Source organism: Acinonyx jubatus, chromosome B4 (assembly GCF_027475565.1).
Source record: "Acinonyx jubatus isolate Ajub_Pintada_27869175 chromosome B4, VMU_Ajub_asm_v1.0, whole genome shotgun sequence".
NCBI lineage: Eukaryota > Metazoa > Chordata > Mammalia > Carnivora > Felidae > Acinonyx > Acinonyx jubatus.
In genome coordinates, this window is record NC_069387.1 from 112,750,310 (window position 1) to 112,771,858 (window position 21,549).

Sequence of the window (21,549 nt, forward strand, 5' to 3'; positions counted from 1 at the left end):
TAACCTACTGCTCACTTTCAGTCTCAACTCCCCAGAGGCCACCTCAGCCCACAGTCTGGACAATTTCATCGCAGCTTTGGCTATGCTGTGATCCATCATACCTGCACTCTCTCTAACACCGTAATTTTCACATCTGGGTGCCTTTTCACTCACGGTTCTCCACTCCATCTGCCAACTGGTCTTACCTTCCTTTCCAAAACATCTTGCACAGTATGTTCTACCAAATGCTCACTCTGATAATCCGTTTACCTATCTCCCTCACCACACTGTGCACCCTTGTTAAGTCAGGGAGCACCATATTCTTCTTTGCTATGTTCAACAGTAACACGATGACTTGACACATATGCCCTCCTTCCTGCCTTCCTTCATTCTCTACCTATTGTGTCCAAGCTCCTCCCTAGGAACCAGTTTTTTAAAATGAACTGGGTAGGAGTGCCTGGGTAGCTCAGTCAGTAAAGCGTCCCACTTCGGCTCAGGTCATGATCTCCCGGTTCATGAGTTCGAGCCCTCCATCGGGCTCTGTGCTGACAGCTAAGCCTGGAGCCTGCTTCAGATTCTGTGTCTCCTTCTCTCTCTGCCCCTCCCCTGTTTGTGCTCTATCTCTCTCTCAAAAATAATAACTAAACACCGAAAAAAAATAAAATAAAATGAACTGGGTATTGAGGCACCTGGGTGGCTCAGTCGGTTAAACATCCGACTCTTGGTCTCTGCTCAGGACATGATCTCACAGTTTGTGAGTTCCAGCTCCAAGTCGGGCTCTGAACTGACAGTGTGGAGTCTCCTTGGGATTATCTCTGTCTCCCTCTTTCTCTGCTGCTCCCCTGCTGGCTCTCTCTCAAATAAATAAATAAATGCTTTAAAAAATAAAATAAAATGAACCAAGTAGGACCTCCAGTCTTGAAGTTAATTTCTAACATGGAAATATCTTTAAACAAATTAATATATTTGATGTGATAAGTTCCATAATTGAGATAGAAGATACAGTGAAGAGTATATATAAGATACAGGGAAGGCTTCATTCACTCAATTATTTAATAAGCATTTAGTGAGTGCCTACTAAGTACCAGGCACAATACTAGTTTCCACAGGTAAACGATGAGCCAAATCAAACTTGGAATTACCCTCATGGAGAATGGATGCAGACATAAATGAATGAAATTAACACAAGATAAGTGTGAAATGTTATTTTAATCAAAGTTCCTTGTTGCAGGCATAGAAACTGACTCAGACTAACAGAAAAGGAATTCATTGGGAGGACATAGGGTGGTTCATCTGTTCACAGGGAAGGCCTCAGACCAGGCTCAAAAACACAGAAGGTGCTGGCATTCTGGAGCTGGGCAAGGAAGGGAGCCAGAGGACTCACCTTGTGAGTTTTCTGCTGGACACTTCTCCCCTGCCCTCCTCCAAGTATGCTGTTCTTGGGTGTAGAGCCTCTTGGATTCTGACTGCCGTTTCTGACTAGGGTGGACTGATGGGCATGGGAGTGGGGTCTGACTGCACTTTATATGGACTTTCAACCATTCCATCAGTTTTCAGTCCCCTCCTGACTCCCTTTTCTTAAATGCTTGGTGCCACCAACTATATGAGCCTTGGTACGACCTGTAGTCTTAACTTTGCTAAGTCAGGTGCCATTCCTGCATTGGCTGGCTTTCACCCTTGTTCTCATCAATGTGTGGGTATGATTCTTGAGGTAAGAGGGTAAAAACTCATTTTATGCTGAAATGAGTATTTTTGTGTCTTTGAGGCAACATATCCTGCAAAAGGAGATTATTCACAGATTAGTTTTTAATTAACAATTTATTGAAGTAACAGTAAAATCTTTTTCCATAAGCTTTCAATTACAAATCTTATTATTCCATATGTAAGACTAACAAAATATTTTTAAAAATTAGAATCACAGGGGCACCTGGGTGGCTCAGTTGGTAAAGCGTCCGACTTTGGCTCAGGTCATGATCTTGTGGTCTGTGGGTTCGAGCCCCATGTTGGGGTCTGTGTTTCAGCTCAGAGCCTAGGGCCTGTTTCAGATTCTGTGTCTCCCTCTCTCTCTGCCCCTCCCTGCTCATGCTTTGTCTCTCTCTCTCTCAAAAATAAACATTTAAAAATTTTTTTAATTAGATTAATTTAATTCTACTATAATAGCTAATCTAACAGACCACAAATGAAATCTAATACAAATTATCTTATATATTCTAAATATTTAAATATAAACATGGTATACACATGTTTGTAAATGTTATATTTTCAAATCTAACTAGAAGTTAGATGGGTTTGATTTACTTAGTCATTTCTACACTTAATTCTAAATCTTTTTTTTTTTTTTGAGAGAGAGAGAGAGAGACAGAAAGAGAGAGAGAGAGCATGAGAGCACAAGTGTGAGCCAAGGAGAGGACAGAGGAAGAGAGAACCTTAAGCAGCCTCCACACCCAACACAGAGCCTGATGTGGGGCTCGATCTCACAACCATGAGAGAAATCAAGAGTCAGATGCTTAACCGACTGAGCCACCCAGGCGCCCCTAGTTCTAAATCTTTGAAGAACTGAAGTCACTTACATCCAAGGAAACAATTAAGGAACCTCCAGGTAATCTGGGATTATCTATACCAACAATTTGGGGTGCCTTCTAGATTGGTTGTGAGGGTGAAGTTTGGAAGGGCAGTCTTCCAGGATCATCTTCTGAGTGACCTGGAGGGAGAAGCAGAGTCCTATTTTATGGTTGCTATGTCAATAGAAATTCCAAGTCCATGCCCACCAATAGGGTTGTCTCACTGCCCATGTCACTTGAATTCAGGTTATCCATATACTTAAATCTCAGTGTGATTTGAGTCCCTAATCTCTTACCTAGGTTGTTTCACTATTTGATTTACCAATACATTCAATAAAGCTCCCATTGCTCGAAACTATTCAGAATTCCTTTCACATTCTATCCATATGGGAGAGTCACATGCTTATGTTTAAGTGAAATCCAGTTGGATTCTGCACCAGTCTCTGGCTTTCCATTTACAACACTAAACGCATGCTGATGACACTCTTTCTGATATGGTGCCAGTTATCTTCCTTGTGCTCCTCTAGACCCACCCTTTACCTTGTCCACCCTGCTCTCTGCCCAGGAAGTTGATCTGAATGTACTACCCTGCATGGAGGGGGTTCATTGCCCTTTGGTTTGGAGAAGGATGGCCAGGTGAGAGTAATTATTAACCTAGGTTAGTCCTGGCAAGATCACCTTAGGCTGGCTATGCCCTTTGACAGAACATTACTGCTCTTGTCAAGGTAGCCAACTATAGGATTCTCTCCCTTCTGGGATGGAAGGAATAGCCAGTGCTACGAAACCTGGGTTACACTATTACTATCACTTCTTGTGATTCCACTCACACCTCTGTAAAGAATCTTTCTGTAAATAAACCCTTCCGGAATTACATACTTTGACTATGTCATCTGTTTTCTGCTCTGACCTTAAGTGATATACCAACTTAAAGATAGAAATTATTGGGGCACCTTGGTGGCTCAGTTGGTTAAGCGTCTGACTTCAGCTGAGGTCATGATCTCACAGCTCATGAGTTTGAACCCCATGTTGGGCTCTGTGCTGACAGCTCAGAGCCTGGAGCCTGCTTCAGATTCTGTGTCTCCCTCTCTCTCTGCCCCTCCTCCATTCTCTCTCTCTCTCTCTCTCTCTCTCTCTCTCAAAAATAAAGAAACATCAAAAAAAATTTTTTTAAGCTAGAAATTATTATTGTTTATTTTAGACCAAAATATTTTTTCATTTTTAATTACATTCATTAGATTATTCCTGACAGTCAAAAGGGAAGGATTGTATCTTAATGCCTAAGAAATAAGTAATCTTCTTGGGCAAGGTATTCACAAATATTTACTAAACACCTGCAAAGTATAAATGTTACTCACATTGATTGAGTGCTTATTACATGCCAGGTATTTTGCTAAGCATTTTACTTACCTTCTTTTATTTAATCCGCTCAACATTTCTATAAAGTAGATCATTATTATCCCCCTGTTCTAGAAAATAAACTAAGACTCAAAAATATTAAGAAAATAAATTTTCCAAAATAACAAAATTAGGAAATAAGAAAATCAAGATTCAAATTTAGGCAGAGAGATTCTCAGAATCCACTTATTAATCTCCACACTCTACTGTTTCCTTAACATTAAACTATACATATGAGATACACAGATGAGAAGTAAGTTGAGCCTATATGCAGGAAGCCCAAGATCTTATAGGTAGAGAAGACATGAATGTAAAAATCACTTGGAGCATTTGCAAAAGAGCTTTTGAAGGAAAAGCAGTTTATAACTCGTGGTCTATATTGTATTTAGTATTATGTATCATGATGTGTGTATTAGTATCATGAAGGCCCTTACTGTTTAATCAGTACAAATTTTTGTATGTATTTTTCTCGAATCATTTATGATTTATTTCATTGTCATTTCAGTGAGGATTTGGCTCCACTAATAGTAAAAATGGCTTAAAGTAACACTGGCTTAAACGAGATAAAAGTTTACTTCCCTCTTTTATAAAAACCTGTAAGTAGGAAGCACAAGAACTGGGAAATCTGGTCCACAAAATTATCAAAATCCCAGACTCCTTCCAGCTGACTGCTCCATCATTCCAAAGTCAAGGCCCTTCTCTTAGTCTTTTAAGATAGTGACCATAACATCCACACTGCAGGAGAAAGGATGGAGTAAGGGGCAGAGAGAACCTATCAGATGTCTTTAAGGAAGAGACTCCAAGTTGGAGTCTTGTAAGACTTGTAAGTCTTGTAAGACCCATTTGCTTACACCTCATTGGCCAGATTTTAGTCACACGACCATACCTATGTTTGTGAGATATGCTGGGAAATGTGGAGTTTTAAATTATGAGTAGGCAGGGGCACCTGGGTGGCTCAGTTGGTTAAGCGTCCAACTTTGGCTCAGGTCATGAGCTCAGCCACATGTTGGGCTCTATGCTGACAGCTCAGAGCCTGGAGTCTGGAGCCTGCTTTGGATTCTGAGTCTCCCTCTCTCTCTTTCTGTCCCTCCCCTGCACATGCTCTGGTTCTCTCTGTCTCTCAAAAAAAAATAAACATTAAAAAATAAATTAAAAATAAATGAATTCTGAGGAGGCATATACCCAGTCAAAGATTATGGGTTCAATTAATATGGAAGAAAGGGAGAAATATCTATTGGAGAAAATCTCTAGCAATTTCTGTTATAAACTTCTCAAAGTTTCTGGTGGGATCATTTATCAGTGTGATTAAAGGTATACACTTTTTCTCAAGAAGGCAAAGTGGGGGTTCGTGGGTGGCTCAGTTAAGTATTCAGCTCTTGATTTCAGCTCAGGTCATCGTCTCCCAGTTGTGAGATTAAGCCCTGAGTTTGGCTCTGTGCTAGACATGGACTCGTTCTCTCTCCCTTTTTCTCTCTCTCTTAAAAGAAATGAATAATTAAAAAAAAATAGGGGCACTCGGGTGGCTCAGTTGGTTGAGTGTTCAACACTTGGTTTCAGCTCAGGTCATAATCTCACAGTTCGTGGGGTGGGGCTCTGCACCGGGATTCTCTCTCTCTTTCCTCTCTCTCCGCCCCTCCCTCACTTGCATGCACTCTCTCTCAAAAACTAAATAAACATCAAAATAAAGAAACAAACAAACAAACAAAATAAAAACTAAATGAATCATCAAGAAGGCAAAGCAAATACTTCTTCAGAGGAACACCAAATGCTTACTAGGAAAACAGGGTCTTATGTTTTGGTTAAGTACAGTTCAAATAGATGTAGTCTGTAAATCTAGAAAGCTCCTTTTAAGTGTTACCTGTTGAGTGTGAAGTATTTCTGAGAAATATAAAACAGATCTGCCTTTGTCACTAGCTTCATTGTTTTTGTTGCACTCTATATTCTAGTCATATGGAGCTTATTTTTTGTTTCTTGAGAGACCCATACTGCTTCCTATTTTAGGACTCTCACACAAGCTGTTCTTTTTGCCCTCTTCATCTTCCTCACCTCTACCCTTCCTTCAGATTTCTACTTACATTCATATCTGTAGGGGTGTCTTTCCCAACCTCATAGACATTTCCCAACCTCATGGCATTCTTTTCCTCTGAGACACTCAGCACAATAGTAATAAAATGAATAATTACATAATTATACATTTAATATTTGTCACCCCCACTTGATGTGTACTTCATGAAGACAGAAACTGTTGCTTTGGTGTCTGGTACATTAATAGGCACTTGGGACATATGTGTTGAATGAATGAGTGAAGTAGAATGAATTTAAAATTTAGGAGTTGCATGAAATCACCTAATAATGAAATAATTTTATTTTATTTTTTTATTATTATTTTTTAAATAATGAAATAATTTTAAAATTAAAACTATATTGTAAGGATTTTTAATAATGTAAATAAGTCCTAATGATGGAGGCTTGCAGTTTAAAATTGACACTATTTGGGGGGCCTGGGTGGCTCAGTCAGTTGAGCGGCTGACTTCGGCTCAGGACATGATCTCACTCGAGAGTTCGAGCCCTCCATCGGGCTCTGTGTTGACAGCTCAGAGGCTGGAGCCTGTTTCAGTTTCTGTGTCTTCCTCTCTCTCTGCCCCTAACCCACTGGCATTCTGTCTCTGTCTCTCTCAAAAATAAATAAACATTAAAAAAAAATTTTTTTTTAATAAAATTGACACTATTTTTGGGCACCTGTGTGGCTCAATTGGCTGAGTGTTTGACCCTTGATTTTGGTTCAGGTCATGATTCCAGGACCCTGCTGAGCATGGAATCTGAGATTCTCTCTCTCCCTCTGCCCCTCCCCTATCTCTTGCACACGCATAAGTGCTCTCTCCTTTCTCTCTCTCTAAAATAAAAGATAAAATAAAATAAATAAAATAATAAAAAACAAAATAAAATAAGAATAAGATAAAAAACTAAAAATAAAGTAAAAATAAAAAGAAATAAATAAACAAAAATAAATATAAATAAAATAAAATACTAAAATAAAATTAAAAAATAAAAATAAAATAAATAATAAAATAAATAAATAGAATAAAAATAGTATAAAAATAAAATAAATAAAAATAAAAATAAATAAAATAAAATAAAACACTAAAATAAAAAATAAGCAAAATAAAACATTAAAATAAAAAATTAAAATAAAAGAAAATGAAAAATAAACACTAAAAGAAAAGAAAAGAAATAAAATAAATTAAAAAAATAAACAAATAAAATAAAAAATAAAACAAAATAAAAAATAAAAAAACACTATTTAGGCTATTCATAGGAAAGATGTTCATGATACATTAACTTATTTGTTTATTATGCACATATCTATGGTTTTATAAAAAGAAAATCTAAATGTGCAAGTATATGTGGATTTATACATGGATATTAATAGGAATAAAAGAAAACCTAAACATAATGTGTTTGTGTAAAAGAGAGGGAGATTGAAGGAGAACCAGGCTATCTGGTTCATATCTCAGCTCTGCCATTTACAGACATAGGATTTGAAAACAGTACACATAATGTGTCCAATAAATGTTAGCTATTATAACATAGATATAAGAAGCGATTAAAAGTGACAGATTATACACCAGGGTGTTAGCAGTGATTATCTCTTGGGTTTTGTTTTTTAAATCTGTATTAGCATTTTTAAAAAATATTTATTTATTTTTGAGAGAGAGACAGAGCGCAAGTGGGGGAGGGCCAGAGAGAGGGGGGCGGGACATAGAATCTGAAGCAGGCTCCAGGCTCTGAGCTGTCAGCACAGAGCCCGAAACAGGGCTCAAACCCACAAACCAGGAGATCATACCCTGAGCTGAAGTTGGACATTTAACCAACTAAGCCACCCAGGTGCCTCTGTATTAGTATTTTTTTTTAATGTACATTTTCTATTTGGAAATGAGCACTTCACAAGTTCACACAGTGGTCAAGCTCATGGGTGCTGTATCAGTAGTTCTCGGCTTAAATCACAGTTCTGCCATTTGTACCTTGCATGACTTCGAACAAGTTGTTTCACTCTCTGTGTTTCTGCAACTTCATTTGAACAACAACAGTCATAATAGTTATACCCATCTCCTAGGACTATCAGAAGGAAGAGAAGAAAAAAAATATGTAAAGTGCTTGAAGAATAAGGCCTGTCACATACTTAGTGCTCAAAACTGTAGCCAATTTTATATAATAAAATAAATAAAAGGTTTTAGAAAGATTGTCTCTAATAGTTTGGCAGTTAGATTGCTTTGGAGTCTTTGATCTCTGATTTATACAAAAAGTGACTTTATTTTATGAAGTTAGAGGAAAATTAAGGCAATCCCCTTTCAGCTGAAGCCATTTGTAGCCAACTCCAAAGTTGTCCAATGTTGTCTGTTTCATCATTTTACTAGCATGAATTTAAACTGCTTTTATGTAGGCCGATGTAAGTTATTCGCTGGTGTTTCAAGTTTGTATTTTGGGGAATTATAGTTTTAAATTTGCTGGCACCAAACTCTAAAGTTAATGAAAACACTTCATGACATGCCTTGCTTCACTACTCACACACCACGGTCTCTTGGTTTTCATACTGCCTCTCTCCTTGCCACTTCTGAGAGGCCCTTGCTGTCTGTCCTCCTCCACATGACCTCTAAATGTTGGGATTCCCTGGGCCAGGTTCCAGGGCCTTTTTCTTTTTTTTCTACACTGTCTCCCTGTATGCACTCAACATTCCCGTGGCTTCAAATCTGCATCTAGCCTAACCTCTATTCTTCGGACACATCTGTCCAACCACCTGCCTCATTTTACGTGTCTATTATATCTCTATTTCTATCTCAGAGATATCTCAAATCCAACAAGTCCCAAATGGAATTATTCACTTTTACCCTCATCAGACTCCAAAACCTGCTCCTCTTCGAGTCTCCCCTACCTCACGAACCATACCACCTTCAAGCTAGTGGTCAAAGAATCTCCTGAGGTGTCTTTCCTCTCCCTCAACTCCCACATTAATCAATCCATCAGCAGGTTCGGTCATCATTTCTACTTCCAGTATATATCTGGACTCTTTGCCCTTCTCTCCATCTCATCTTTGCCACCCTCCATCACGCCATTACTCCTCACAACACAGCCAGAGTAATCTTTTAAAAACTTATATTGTAGGGGCACCTGGGTGGCTCAGTCAGTTAGGCGTCTGACTTCAGCTCAGGCCATGATCTCATGGTTGTTGAGTTCAAGCCCCACATTGGGCTCTGTGCTGACAGCTCAGAGCCTGCAGCCTGCTTTGGATTCCGTGTCTCCCTCTCTCTCTCTGCCCCTCTCCCCCTCATGCTCTGTCTCTCTCTCTCTCAAAAATAGGTACATATAAAAAAAAAATTTAAACATATATTGTATCACGTCTCTTCTTTTGCATTAGAACCCTTCAGTGACCGCCTACTGCATTTAGAATAACATCTGTGCATATGGCCTCCATCCCAATCCCATGTTATCACTACCAACACCTACAAAGCCCAACGTGATCTGGCTCTTATTCACCTCATCTCCCGCCACTCTCCTCCACACCATACTCCAGCGCATGGCAAGCTATTTCTATACCCTTTAGAGTTTTAAGTTGTTCCCTTCTAGAACTGTCTCTACTCTCTTTCCCATGCATGTGGTTGGTGTCTTTTTCTGGTCTCAGCTTTGTCAATTTTTCCTGGCCCCAATAAGTGAGTCTTCTTGTTAGTCAGTGGTCCCCACTCAACTCACTGTCATCAAGATGTGTCCTCTGGGGTCACCTTTGATCCATCCCTCTTCTGCTTTGCTTAGCAAATGTTTAACAAGTCCATTTGATTGTTCATTCAAATCTGTTTTCCTTTCTGTCTCTTCCTACAGCAGAGTCCAGAAACACATTACAGGGCAGCTTTGAAGGATGGACAAGATTAGAAAGGACAGAGTCGTGTTCTCAGTGTGGGCTCTACAGGAACAAAGATTAGTAGCAGAATGAGCTTGGCATTCTGTGAAAAATACGGAGATACCAAAGCAGCTCACATTTATTTTTCTTTACTGTGAACTTACATTCACTTATTTTCAATATTAATCACTCAGGACTATGGCCCTTACCTTTTTGAGGAGTTTATTGCCCCCCTTGAATACATGATAGAAGTTATGAACTCTTTTCAGAAAAATGTACATAAATACGCAATTTTGCAAATCATTTGGGAAAGGAATTAGTCAGTCATCTACTGTTTTGGATACCCACAGTGTTATTTGTTTCATTTATTCAACAAATGTTGGAGACCTACAATGGGGCCGAGAGGAGTTCTAGATGTTGGGTTTGTATACAGTGTAGAACACGATAGATACTTGTTCCTGCCTTCATGGAGCTTGCATTCTAGCATAAGAGACAGACAAACAAGGAAAAAATGATAATAGAATGTTAAATAATGATAAATGTTATAAAGAAAAATAAAGGACGGCAATGGGATAAGGGTAGATGAGGCTTTTTTAATGATGTGGTCCTCTCCGAGATGACATGTGAACTGGACCTGTATAAAGTAAGGCAGTGGTCATGAGAAGTGGTGAGAGAAAAGCCTTACTGGCAGTGAGAGCAGAAAGTGCAAAGGCCCAGGGGCTTCTCTCTGCACTAAATATAAGGCAAGGTCCAGGATTCTGCACATTTTCTTCTTCCGTAATGAATAGTCAGCACAATTCTCAGAACACAGTGCTGGGGTTTCGGGTGGAAGGGCCTCCGCACTTCCTCATTTCAAACGCCAGATCCAAGCCACCGGCCGTCAGAGCTTCTCTGAAATACCTCTTCCTCCAGGAAACCTTAACTCATCCACCTAGGAGCGATCTTGAGCTCATCTATTAATTTGTATGAACTTTAAAAAAAGGTAGCGCTTGTTTCTTTCTAAGGATGTGTGCGTAGGCACTGATTTTGTTTTTTGGGGGTGTAACGCCGCTGAAGTTTAGCCAAACGGCTAAAACTAACCCGAGAGCCGGTTCGGTGGACCCGCGCTCGGCCCTCGGAGACTACATTTCCCATACTGCCCCGCGGGCCAGGGAGGTGCGTGAAGCGGTGTCTCCTAAGACCCGGATTGAGGTAAGATGGCGGGCTCGCGGTGAGCGTCTGTCAGGTAACTGCTGTCTTCTCCTCCTGTGGTCAGGGAGTTCCTAGAAGCTAGACAGGCTCAGAAGCTTTATGGAGAGATGTTGAGGTCCCCTACCTGTCGTTCGCGGTAGGATAAAGCTGGTATCACCAGTCGCGGTCCATCCTGCAGAAGGGTTGGCGTAATGGCCTTGCGCTTGTGGGGCTTTCCTCGTGCTTGGGTGGGTCACTCGGGGACCCCTCCAGTCCAAGTCTTTTGGATCTGTCCCTGGGTCCTAGTCCCGGTGCTCCTGGTAGCCTGTTTCTCAGACCGCGGGTCCTCCGAGGCTCCCCGCAGCTTTTGTTTCGGGACTGAAGTATGGGCCAAGGAATTGACTACCTGAATTTCTCGCCCTGGAGTGAGTAATCTGGCTTCCCGCTGGGGTGCTTGTCCCGGGTTGAGGGGACCTGATGTTCCTCCAGATATTTTGTTCCTTGGTTTGTGGTCAGAAAACATGGCATTGCTTTCCATCCATGCCACCTATAAAGCAGGGGTAGAAGTGGACAAGTAAATCGTTTGACCTCCCTGAGCCTCGGTTCTCAGTTCTCAGTGTATAAAATGGAGTTGCCTACTTCACAGACTTGTGATAGAACATATATTGTATAGAGAAACGTGAACTGCAAAAACCACAGTGTATGAACTCAGGGAAAGTAGACACATGTACTAATCGTGCAGGGAATCGCCCTGCATAGGTTAGTCCAGCATATAAGACTGTGCGGCCTATGTCCCCATTCCATTTTATCACTGTTGGGGGAAGGGAACCAACAGTTATCAAGGCCATTTAACGTTTATTTATTTTTGAGACAGAGAGAGACAGAGCATGAACTGGGAAGGGGCAGAGAGAGAGGGAGACACAGAATCAGAAGCATGCTCCAGGCTCTGAGCCATCAGCCCAGATCCCGACATGGGGCTCGAACTCACAGACCGTGAGATCGTGACCTGAGCTGAAATCGGACGCTTAACCGACTGAGCCACCCAGGCGCCCCGATCGAGGGCATTTAAAAACAAGGGATGTAGCAATGGTTAGAAGTCATTTACTTACAAAAGCCATGGAGGTTGTGGTGGTTTTCCCCATTTTACCATCAAAGAAACAAAGGGCCCAAAGTTTCCCAGTTTATGAGTGACTGATAATAAAGTTCTTGTAAGCAAATCATTTAAATTGTGTACTTTAGTTTCCTCATGAATGGAAATAAAGATACCTGTCGTGATTAATAGAATAAAATGGCAGTGAAAGCACATTGTTAAGTTAAAAACCTTGTACATGTATAAGAGGGTGAAATTTTACTTGGGACTTCAGAGAGTTTATATGTGTTCCCCTAAATCAGTATTTACTAGGCCAAGGATAGGACTTGTTTAAATTTAATCAGAAACAATCCTACTTCAAATGATGTAGTAAGATCTTGCGTATGGCACCTGAGAGGCTGTACACAGACACATTAATATTATGAGGGAGGATGTTTTGTGTAGCACGTGTGAGTGTTTCTTTTCTTTTTTTTTTTTTTGAGACAAAACTTTCTATTATTATTATTCTTATTTTTTTTTTTGTAATTTACATCCAAGTTAGCACATGGTACGCCAATGACTTCAGGAGTAGATTCCTTAATGTCCCTTACCCATTCAGCCCATCTGCTCTCCCACAACCCTTCCAGTAACCCTCTGTTCTCCATATTTAAGAGTCTCTTATGTTTTGTCCCCCTCCCTGTTTTTATATTATTTTTGCTTCCCTTACCTTAGGTTCATCTGTTTTGTCTCTTAAAGTCCTCGTATGAGTGAAGTCATATGATATTTGTCTTTCTCTGACTAATTTTGCTTAGCGTAATACCCCCCAGTTTCATCCACATTGTTGCAAATGGCAAGATTTCATTCTTTGTAATTGCCGAGTAATACTCCATTGTATATATATACCACATCTTCTTTATCCATTCATCCATCGATGGACATTTGGGCTCTTTCCATACTTTGGCTATTGTTGATAGTGCTGCTATAAACATGGGGGTGCATGTGCCCTTCAAAATAGCATACCTGCATTCCTTGGATAAATACCTAGTAGTGCAGTTGCTGGGTCATAGCATAGTTCTATTTTTAATTTTTTGAGGAAGTTCCATACTGTTTTCGAGTGGCTGCACCAGTTTGCATTCCCACCAGCAGTGCAAAAGAGATCCTCTTTCTCCGCATCCTCACCAACATCTGTTGTTTCCTGAGTGATTAATTTTAGTCATTCTGACAGATGTGAGGTATCTCCTTGTGGTTTTGATTTGTATTTCCCTGATGATGAGTGATGTAGAGCATTTTTTCATGTGTCGGTTGGCCATCTCGATGTCTTCTTTGGAGAAGTGTCTATTCATGTCTTTTGCCCATTTCTTCACTGGATTATTAGTTTTTTGGGTGTTGAGTTTGGTAAGTTCTCTATAGATTTTGGATACTAACCCTTTATCTGATACGTCGTTTGCATATATCTTTTCCCATTCCATCTGTTGCCTTTTAGTTTTGCTGATTGTTTCCTTCGCTGTGCAGAAGCTTTTTATTTTAATGAGGTCCCAATAGTTCATTTTTGCTTTGGTTTCCTTTGCCTCCAGAGATGTGTTGAGTAAGAAGTTGCTGCGGCCGAGGTCAAAGAGGTTTTTGCCTGCTTTCTCCTCTAGGATTTTGATGGCTTCCTGTCTTACGTTTAAGTCTTTCATCCATTTTGAATTTATTTTTGTGTATGATGTAAGAAAGTGGTCCAGGTTCATTTTTCTGCATGTCGCCGTCCGGTTTTCCCAGCACCATTTGCTGAAGAGACTGTCTTTATTCCATTGGATATTCTTTCCTGCTTTGTCAAAGATTAGTTGATCATACGTTTCTGGGTCCATTTCTGGGTTCTGTATTCTGTTCCATTGATCTGAGTGTCTGTTTTTGTGCCAGTGAGTGACTGTTTCTAAGAGGAGTTATGCATTTGCTGAATGCTCACTAAATGGAAAGAACTATAGTAAGTGCCAAGAAGTTTGCATTTAAGAAAAATCGTAATGGACATAGTTCTAAGGCTTTAGGTCTTATATTTTGGTGTTGATCTTTGTCCTATATCACAGGGAAATTTAAAGTTGTTTAAAAGTTTTTCTTGTGACTGTAGTTCTAGGTAGTGGTTCCTGTCTTGTTCTTACAGTGTTCAATATATTGTACCACTTTAATTTACCATAGGTAGCACTAATTTTTCTTTATCTCTTACGCAGGGATGAAAATAGGTATGCCTGGAAGCAGATTTTAAAAGCAGTTTCTCCAGGTCATCTTTCACACCACCGGATAAGCATCTTGAGTCACCATGGTATTAGCAGCAGTAAAACGGGTGATATCAAACAGAACTATCTGGAAACATTTATATCCGATTCAAAGTGAGATTTTTTTTTTTAATGTTTAAAAAGAGTTTAAAAATTTTTCAAATATTATAGAAATCCTTGTTCACTGTAGAAAATTTAGTGTCTAGTTATTAATAAAAAATGTTTATTGTATATGCTCTTAATAGCAGGAATGTTTGCAATAATGGAAAAGGGGAGAAAGTCTAAATGTCTATCAAAAGGGGGTGGATAAATTATGGCATATCTTTACTATGAATATCATACAGCTGTTACCAACATGAAAAGATCTCTAAATAGCAGGGGGTAAAGTAGGTCACAGAACGGTATCTATTGTATGATCCCATTTGTGCATTTTAAAGAAGATCTACCATACATGTGTGTATGTGTATGTATAAATACAGAGTAAAAGATGTGGACCAAAGAGATTATCTGTGTAGACCACTACTGGGATTTAGCTGAGGGCAAGTGAGGGATTGACAAAGAGGAACTTTCTCTGGTCTGAATCACTTACGTTTACTATGTTTTCACACATTACTTTTTTACTAGTTCTTAAAATTAACAAATAAAGGGCAAATTTACAATTCCATCTTATAAAAATCATTGCTAATATTTTGGATTTCAGTTTGTGTTTTCTATATACTAAGCCATTTAAAAAATATATTTACGTATAATATAAAAATGTTTTATGTATTATAATACATAAAATATTTATAATTTATAGGGGCACCTTTCTGACTCATTGGGTAGAACTTGTGACTCTCAGTCTTGGGGTCATGAGTTCAGGCCTCATGTTGGGCATGGAGCTTACTTTTACAATTTTATAATTTATATAATATATAATTTGTACCTTTTTTTCCTAAAGACATGTGGGTAGTCTAATATTTTCTTCAGAGCCTATTAATACATGTTTGATAGTCAAAATATTGACCCATATAAATAAGTAGACTATTAAAATCTTATTTCCCAACTGGTCTTGCTTTCGCTCTCCCTTCCTTCTGTCTGTGAACTCTCTTCTTCCATTTCTAGAACAAACATGGTTATAGTGTTATAATAGGTTTGCATTTTCATCTTTAGCTATGCTAGCCAAATTTTTTTTACACATCTCTGGCTGACCTTAATCTCTTCCTTCATGTTTCCTATTGATTGCAATTTGTAATTGAACAGTGGTTTATTGAGTTGGGGGAAAGAGTTGAAGACTAGGGTAAAAACTGAGTAAAAGTATAATTAACCAAGTAAATGAAGGAGGAGATTGCTAAGAGACTTTAGATATAAACTAAAATCAGAATGAGAACAAAACAAAACTATAGTTTGCTCTTGATTACTTAGGAGCATTTTAGTTGTTGAGAATTGGGAGAGACCTCTGCTGTTTACCCTCCCCTTTGCCTTGACCAGAACCCAGCCTGAAGGCTGATGGGAAATCAGACCTAATCCATTTTTCCCTGGTCTATGTGCTGAAAGAGAGCCCTCACTGAGGTTAGTGTGAAAACCAGTTAATATGCCCCTCGATAAGTGAAAATTTTCCATATATACTTTATCCACTGGATTATAAATTTGTAATACCTAATTTATTTTGGTTTCCTCGGTACCTCTCATACATGGTAGATGATAAGTGGTTGAACTGATTTGAATGGATTGGAGTTGTCAAAATGCGTAGTTAACTAAGAATTAATTTGCATTACCCCAGTAAATGAATCCATTTCACTCAGTCATCCTAGTATTTAGTGAATACCTCACTTCTTGCATTCTGAAGCCTCTTATTCTGCACAAGTTCTATTATTACTATTATTGAAGGTAAAGTATTACTATTATGATATTTTATATGAAAAGGAAGAACATTAAGATTAGAGGCAAAGCAAAACCATGATTAAGGGAGAAAGTTCAGTGAATAGAAATAAAAAGGCCTCCCCATATGCCAGAAGGAACTTTTAAAACCTTTAAAAATATGTAGTCAAAATGGGAATGTAGAATATTTTAGTTTTGTTAAGTGTACTAAGTCATTTGATCTTTACAACTTTGAATTTTACAACTTTGAATAATGTTAGGTATTTAATAAAGGAGAAGGAAGTTGAGTTCTCTGACCTCTCTGAAACCTAATCAAGTTTGTATATCTGATAGATGAGAGCCGTAATCAAAACTTAGGTCTTCCCATCTTGTTTAGCCTGATACACTTTCTCCTGTACCTTCTTTCCTGTACTAACTTAAAATATTGAGTATTTGAAAGTTAGGCAAGACTATTAGTTCTTATAGATCTTAGCAGAAAGCAATTGAACACATGTATACATAACAAAAATAGCTTGTAAGTTATGGAGAGCTGACTCTCTGAAATTCTTTTTAGTGCATTGAGTTGATTGATGTTAACTTTGGCATTAATTCTAGTTACATGTTAAAAACCTCTGATATTTACCATATCTAGAGTTTTTCTCTTGACAAAGTGTCAAATTAGTTTTTTAAATTATGTACTAATTAAGAAGTTAACATTTAGAGGCAGTTTGGGGATCACTTTTTTATTAGTAGTCACTATAGGGGACAGAGTAATGATCAAAATTTGGTTCCTGGCCTTAAAGAACTTATTTATGCTTGTAGGTGAAATAGACATCTATGAAAATAAGAAATACCTGGAATATGAAGTAGAAGGCAATGTATGTCATGAGGGCATAAACAAATGTCTGCACAAGTGTAGGGTAGAAATTTAACAAGAGTTTCTTGTTCACCTGAAATACCATTGTCTTGAGTTTCCCCTTTGCTTATTTTTTTTTTTTTAATTTTTAAATTTTTTAATGTTTATTCTTGAGAGAGAGAGTGTGTGAGCAGGGGAGGGGCAGAGAAGGAGACAGAATCGGAAGCAGGCTCCGGGCTCCGGGCTGTCAGCACAGAGCCCGATGCGGGGCTCAAACGCAGGGCTCGAACGCAGGGCTCGAACGCCCGGCTTGAACGCGGGGCTCGAACTCACAAGCCGAGAGATCATGACCTGAGCTGAAGTCAGATGCTTAACTGACTGAGCCACCCAGGCGCCTCGTCCCTTCCTGCCTGTTTTAAAAACACTTAAGTCTGTCTGTCCTGCCTCTGCCACCCAACCCTATTTGTTTCACTGAATGTATATATCACCTAGCTTGTTTATATTCAGAGAAGACAGACTTCTTTTAAAATTAATTCATATATGATTAGGAAGACCCCCAACAGTGTCAGAGAAGAAAATAGTGTAAGTGGTTTTTATGTTGTCCTCTGATTTGTCTTTTTGAATGCTTCTCTATATTAGCACAGATAATTGAAAATCAAATCTTTTGAGAGATGAGGTTAAATTTCTAATTCTTTGTATTTTATTATTTTACATCAATAGAATTTTGGCATTGACATTTTGCTGAGCAGTCTTTTATGATAAAAGAGAGTTTTGCTAAGGTACTTTTTATGCTTTGGAGTAAGAATTTATATTTAGGTCTATAAGTATATGCAGTCTTCGGGGAAAGAAGTATACAAAGATGGAAAATACACCTTTTTTACACATCTTTTGTACATATAAATAACTGACGCAGAAAAAAATAAGAAGGACCTCACAGAAGTTATAGTAATGTCATATGAAACGTAGGTTGTGGGACATGCAAAATAGACCACTCTTTTCTCTGTGTTGGGGGTTGTGGGGCAGGGAGAGGAAAAAAGATTTCATGAAAGAGTAACATTTGACTTTGAAGGATGAGTGGTATTTGAACAAAGTGGGGATTTCACTCCGTACTGAAGATCCGGAGGCGGGGTTGAAAGAAGTTGATCTTGGCTTTAACCAACATACACAGTAGTTCACCCTTATCCCCGAAAGATACATTCCAAGTGTCCCAGGGTTGCTTGACAATGTGGATAGTACTGAACACTACGGTTTTTTTTTTTTTTAATTTTTTTTTTCAACGTTTATTTATTTTTGGGACAGAGAGAGACAGAGCATGAACGGGGGAGGGGCAGAGAGAGAGGGAGACACAGAATCGGAAACAGGCCCCAGGCTCTGAGCCATCAGCCCAGAGCCTGACGCGGGGCTCGAACTCACGGACTGCGAGATCGTGACCTGGCTGAAGTCGGACGCTTAACCGACTGCGCCACCCACGCGCCCCTGAACACTACGTTTTTGCCTATACATACGTGCCTGTGATAAAGTTAAACTTCCTAGTTAGGCACAGTAAGAGAGATTAATAACCATAATTAATAATAGAATAATTTTAATATACTGTAATAAAAATTATGTGAATGTGATCTCTCAAAATAGCTTATTGTATTGTACTCACCTTTCTTTTTGTGATGATGTGAGATAAAATGTGTATGTGCTAAGATGAAGCAAGGTGGATGACATTAGCATTGTCCTGTAGCTTTAGGCTACTGTTGACCTGACACTATGTCAGAAGGAGGATCATCTGCTTCTGGACTGAGGTTGACCTTGGGTAACTGAAACTGCAGAAGACAAAAACACGGATAAGGTGGAGGTGGCGGGAGGGAGGACTACTGTGTTCAGAACTGTTTTTAAGTTTACTGAGCTACATTTACATTTTTTCTTTATATTTAAAAACATCATTTCTCTGAACATACTTAACAAACTTCAAGTAGTTATGGCTTTTGAATTTGTAGGCTTTCTAAAAAAGGGAAAATATTCTGTGAAATGTGAGCATTTTGATTAAGAAGAGTTAATTATGAACAATTTATTTTATATTTCATCGCTAACACTCCCCCTTTGTGAACTGTGCACTTGGTCTCACAAAAGCTTTTATTTATTTATTTTTTTTACAGACGTTTTTTAGACTACCTAAATACTTCATGTTCTTTCTTACCTCTGTCCTTAGTACTTATAACTCTCTGCAAAGATCATTGTACTCAACCCCTACCAACTCCTGCTTATTCCTCCATCCTTTAGAGCACTGTAGACATCATCTCTACTGGAAGGGCATTCTTAAACCTGCACAGTCCTATTTTGTAACCTGTCCGGGTGCCCCTCTCGTGGTGCTTACCCATCCTAACAGGCTTATCGTTTATATTGGAATTGTTTGTTTATATTGGAATTATCTCTCACCAGACTTGTACCCTTTTTGAAAGCAGGGACTAGATCTTGTTGTTGAATCCCCGGTCTCTAGTACAGCCCTGTTTCCTGTAAATGCAGTAAGTGTTGGCTGAATGAGTGAAACTAGCTTTACATTTATGTGAGAAGGTATGCTGAAATTAACTAAATCCATTTTTTTGCAGACGGCGCTTTATATTGTGTTTGTCATAAATCTACGTATTCGCCTCTTCCAGATGACTATAATTGGTATGTATTTAAATTCAATTGAAAAAATAACAGTCTGTTTGTTGTATCTGAAATGATTTAATTTTATTTCTCCTTTTGGTATTTTCTGCTTTCTTTTCTGATTATTCTTTCTTTAATTCTGTATTTAAAAATTATTTCAGTGGTCTTATTTACCCAGTATCTGGGCTCATAAATATTTTAAATAGAAATCATTATCATTGTGTTTCAGTGAATACTTAATTTGTTGTAAGACATGTTGTTAGAAATGCTGTCTTTTATCCCAAAACCTTCCTTAGCTTTATAGAAAAGTTAATTAGTTTTTATAGTTTTTTTCTCTTGGGGTTCATAGCTGTTAGCTTAAGCAATTATTTATCTTTTGTTTGATGAAGAATAATCCTAAATTACAAATAATTTAATGCAGTCACAATTTATTTGGTATTTATTTAATTCTTGTCACTATGTTAAGAACTAGGAATAACGTGAATAAGATGTTGGCTTTTTTTCTCTGTAGGAGAGTCTGATATACAGAAACAGCAACATATCTTCTTAAGCTATGTTTTTATTGCAGATTTTGGTAAAAATGTATTTTCTGCCCTCTTGACACTAGTTTTAGTTTTAAGTGTATATTTAGTAAGTACTAAGATAGTGATGAGATTAGACTAGGTAATAGGTAATACTTTCTGAACCTGAAAAGATTCAGACTTACAGGTGTTTTGTATTATGTAAAACTCCATTCTTCATCCAAAATCATTGGGTAGATGCAATGTTCGTTATAGCTGTGTTACGTTATTCCATCTTAAAATCGTGGTGAAACAACTTGATACCCTATGCTGTGTTAGCTAAAAGACGTTGTAGTGTCTAATTGCCACTCTGGTTCAAATCTGCTTGGTATTGAAGTCCTAGAAACTTATATTTATAGATGTGTAGAAAACATATAAGATTAATGAAAGCTGAAAGTTGTTCTCTTTAGAATGTATATGGATCTAAGTATAATAGTAGTTGCTGTGGTCTTTGACAAACCAGCGTGGTCAGTTGGTACCTGAATGAGATCCAGCCACAGCACTCCTGGAAAAAATATTTGGAGGAGTATTGCCCAAAATGTGTTTTTCTAGGAATATTAATGGAGGGAAGTGATACTATTCAGTAATTATGAAATTTATTTGACCTCAGAACCCTTTATGGGAGGCTTCTTACAGTTGCACTGTTCCACCAAAGGCACTTAGAGAAATGCTAATCTAGAAAAAGTGCTCAGCTATAGACTTTATGATTGGAAATTCAGGTGATCCTTTGCCTGGAAGATTATTTACTTTGTTGATCTTTAATAATTCAACCAAGTAATGTACTTCTTACAGCTTTTTGAAGGTAGTTTTTAGATAAGGGGAAAAAGTTCTAATAGTGATGAGTAAACATGAAAATCTCTTCCAAAGATTTGGATATTCTACAAATAAATAATCTGAAGAATAATTTAGATACGATAGTGGGTAACGCATTAAGGGTTTGTTGTGGTAGTTAAGCTGACATATTTCGTGGGATGGTCAAGTTGTCCTCTATGATTTGGGTACCAGGTGCCATAGCACCCTTCAGGGGTTTATGATTAATTACTTTTATCTCTAAGAAAATCATTCTGCCTTGAATACAGTATAACTCTTTCTAAAACATTTTTTTTTTAGCAAAGTAGAGCTTGCTTTGACATCTGATGGCAGGACAATAGTATGCTACCACCCTTCTGTGGACATTCCATATGAACATACAAAAGTATGTATGAGAAAATCTCTTGTAATTTTTAATTTGCTGTTAGAAGTATTCACACTTCCTTACAGTATCCAAAGAGAATAGAACTGTTTGATTTCCTTTATATGGTGTAGATCTTTTTGTTTTTTTAATTTTACCATTTCAATTTT

General features: G+C 38.2%; 1 protein-coding gene across 5 annotated transcripts in view; it reads left to right on the forward strand.

Moving 5' to 3' along the window:
• Window positions 1-10,877: 10,877 nt before the first annotated feature.
• The window catches only part of MRPL42 (mitochondrial ribosomal protein L42), a 69,456-nt gene continuing 58,784 nt past the window's right edge, over window positions 10,878-21,549 (forward strand). For 4 of the 5 annotated variants that reach the window (XR_008300405.1, XM_053226605.1, XM_015070462.3 and 1 more), the window contains exons 1-4: window positions 11,009-11,050; window positions 14,272-14,430; window positions 19,606-19,669; window positions 21,319-21,403. Coding sequence is in view for 4 of the 5 variants with exons in the window: in XM_053226605.1 (XP_053082580.1) it covers window positions 14,361-14,430; window positions 19,606-19,669; window positions 21,319-21,403 (219 nt within the window). In the remaining variant the exon portion in view is untranslated. Of the gene's footprint in view, window positions 11,051-14,271; window positions 14,431-19,605; window positions 19,670-21,318; window positions 21,404-21,549 lie in introns of all 5 variants that reach the window. The other variant, XM_015070461.3, reaches the window with a different exon arrangement.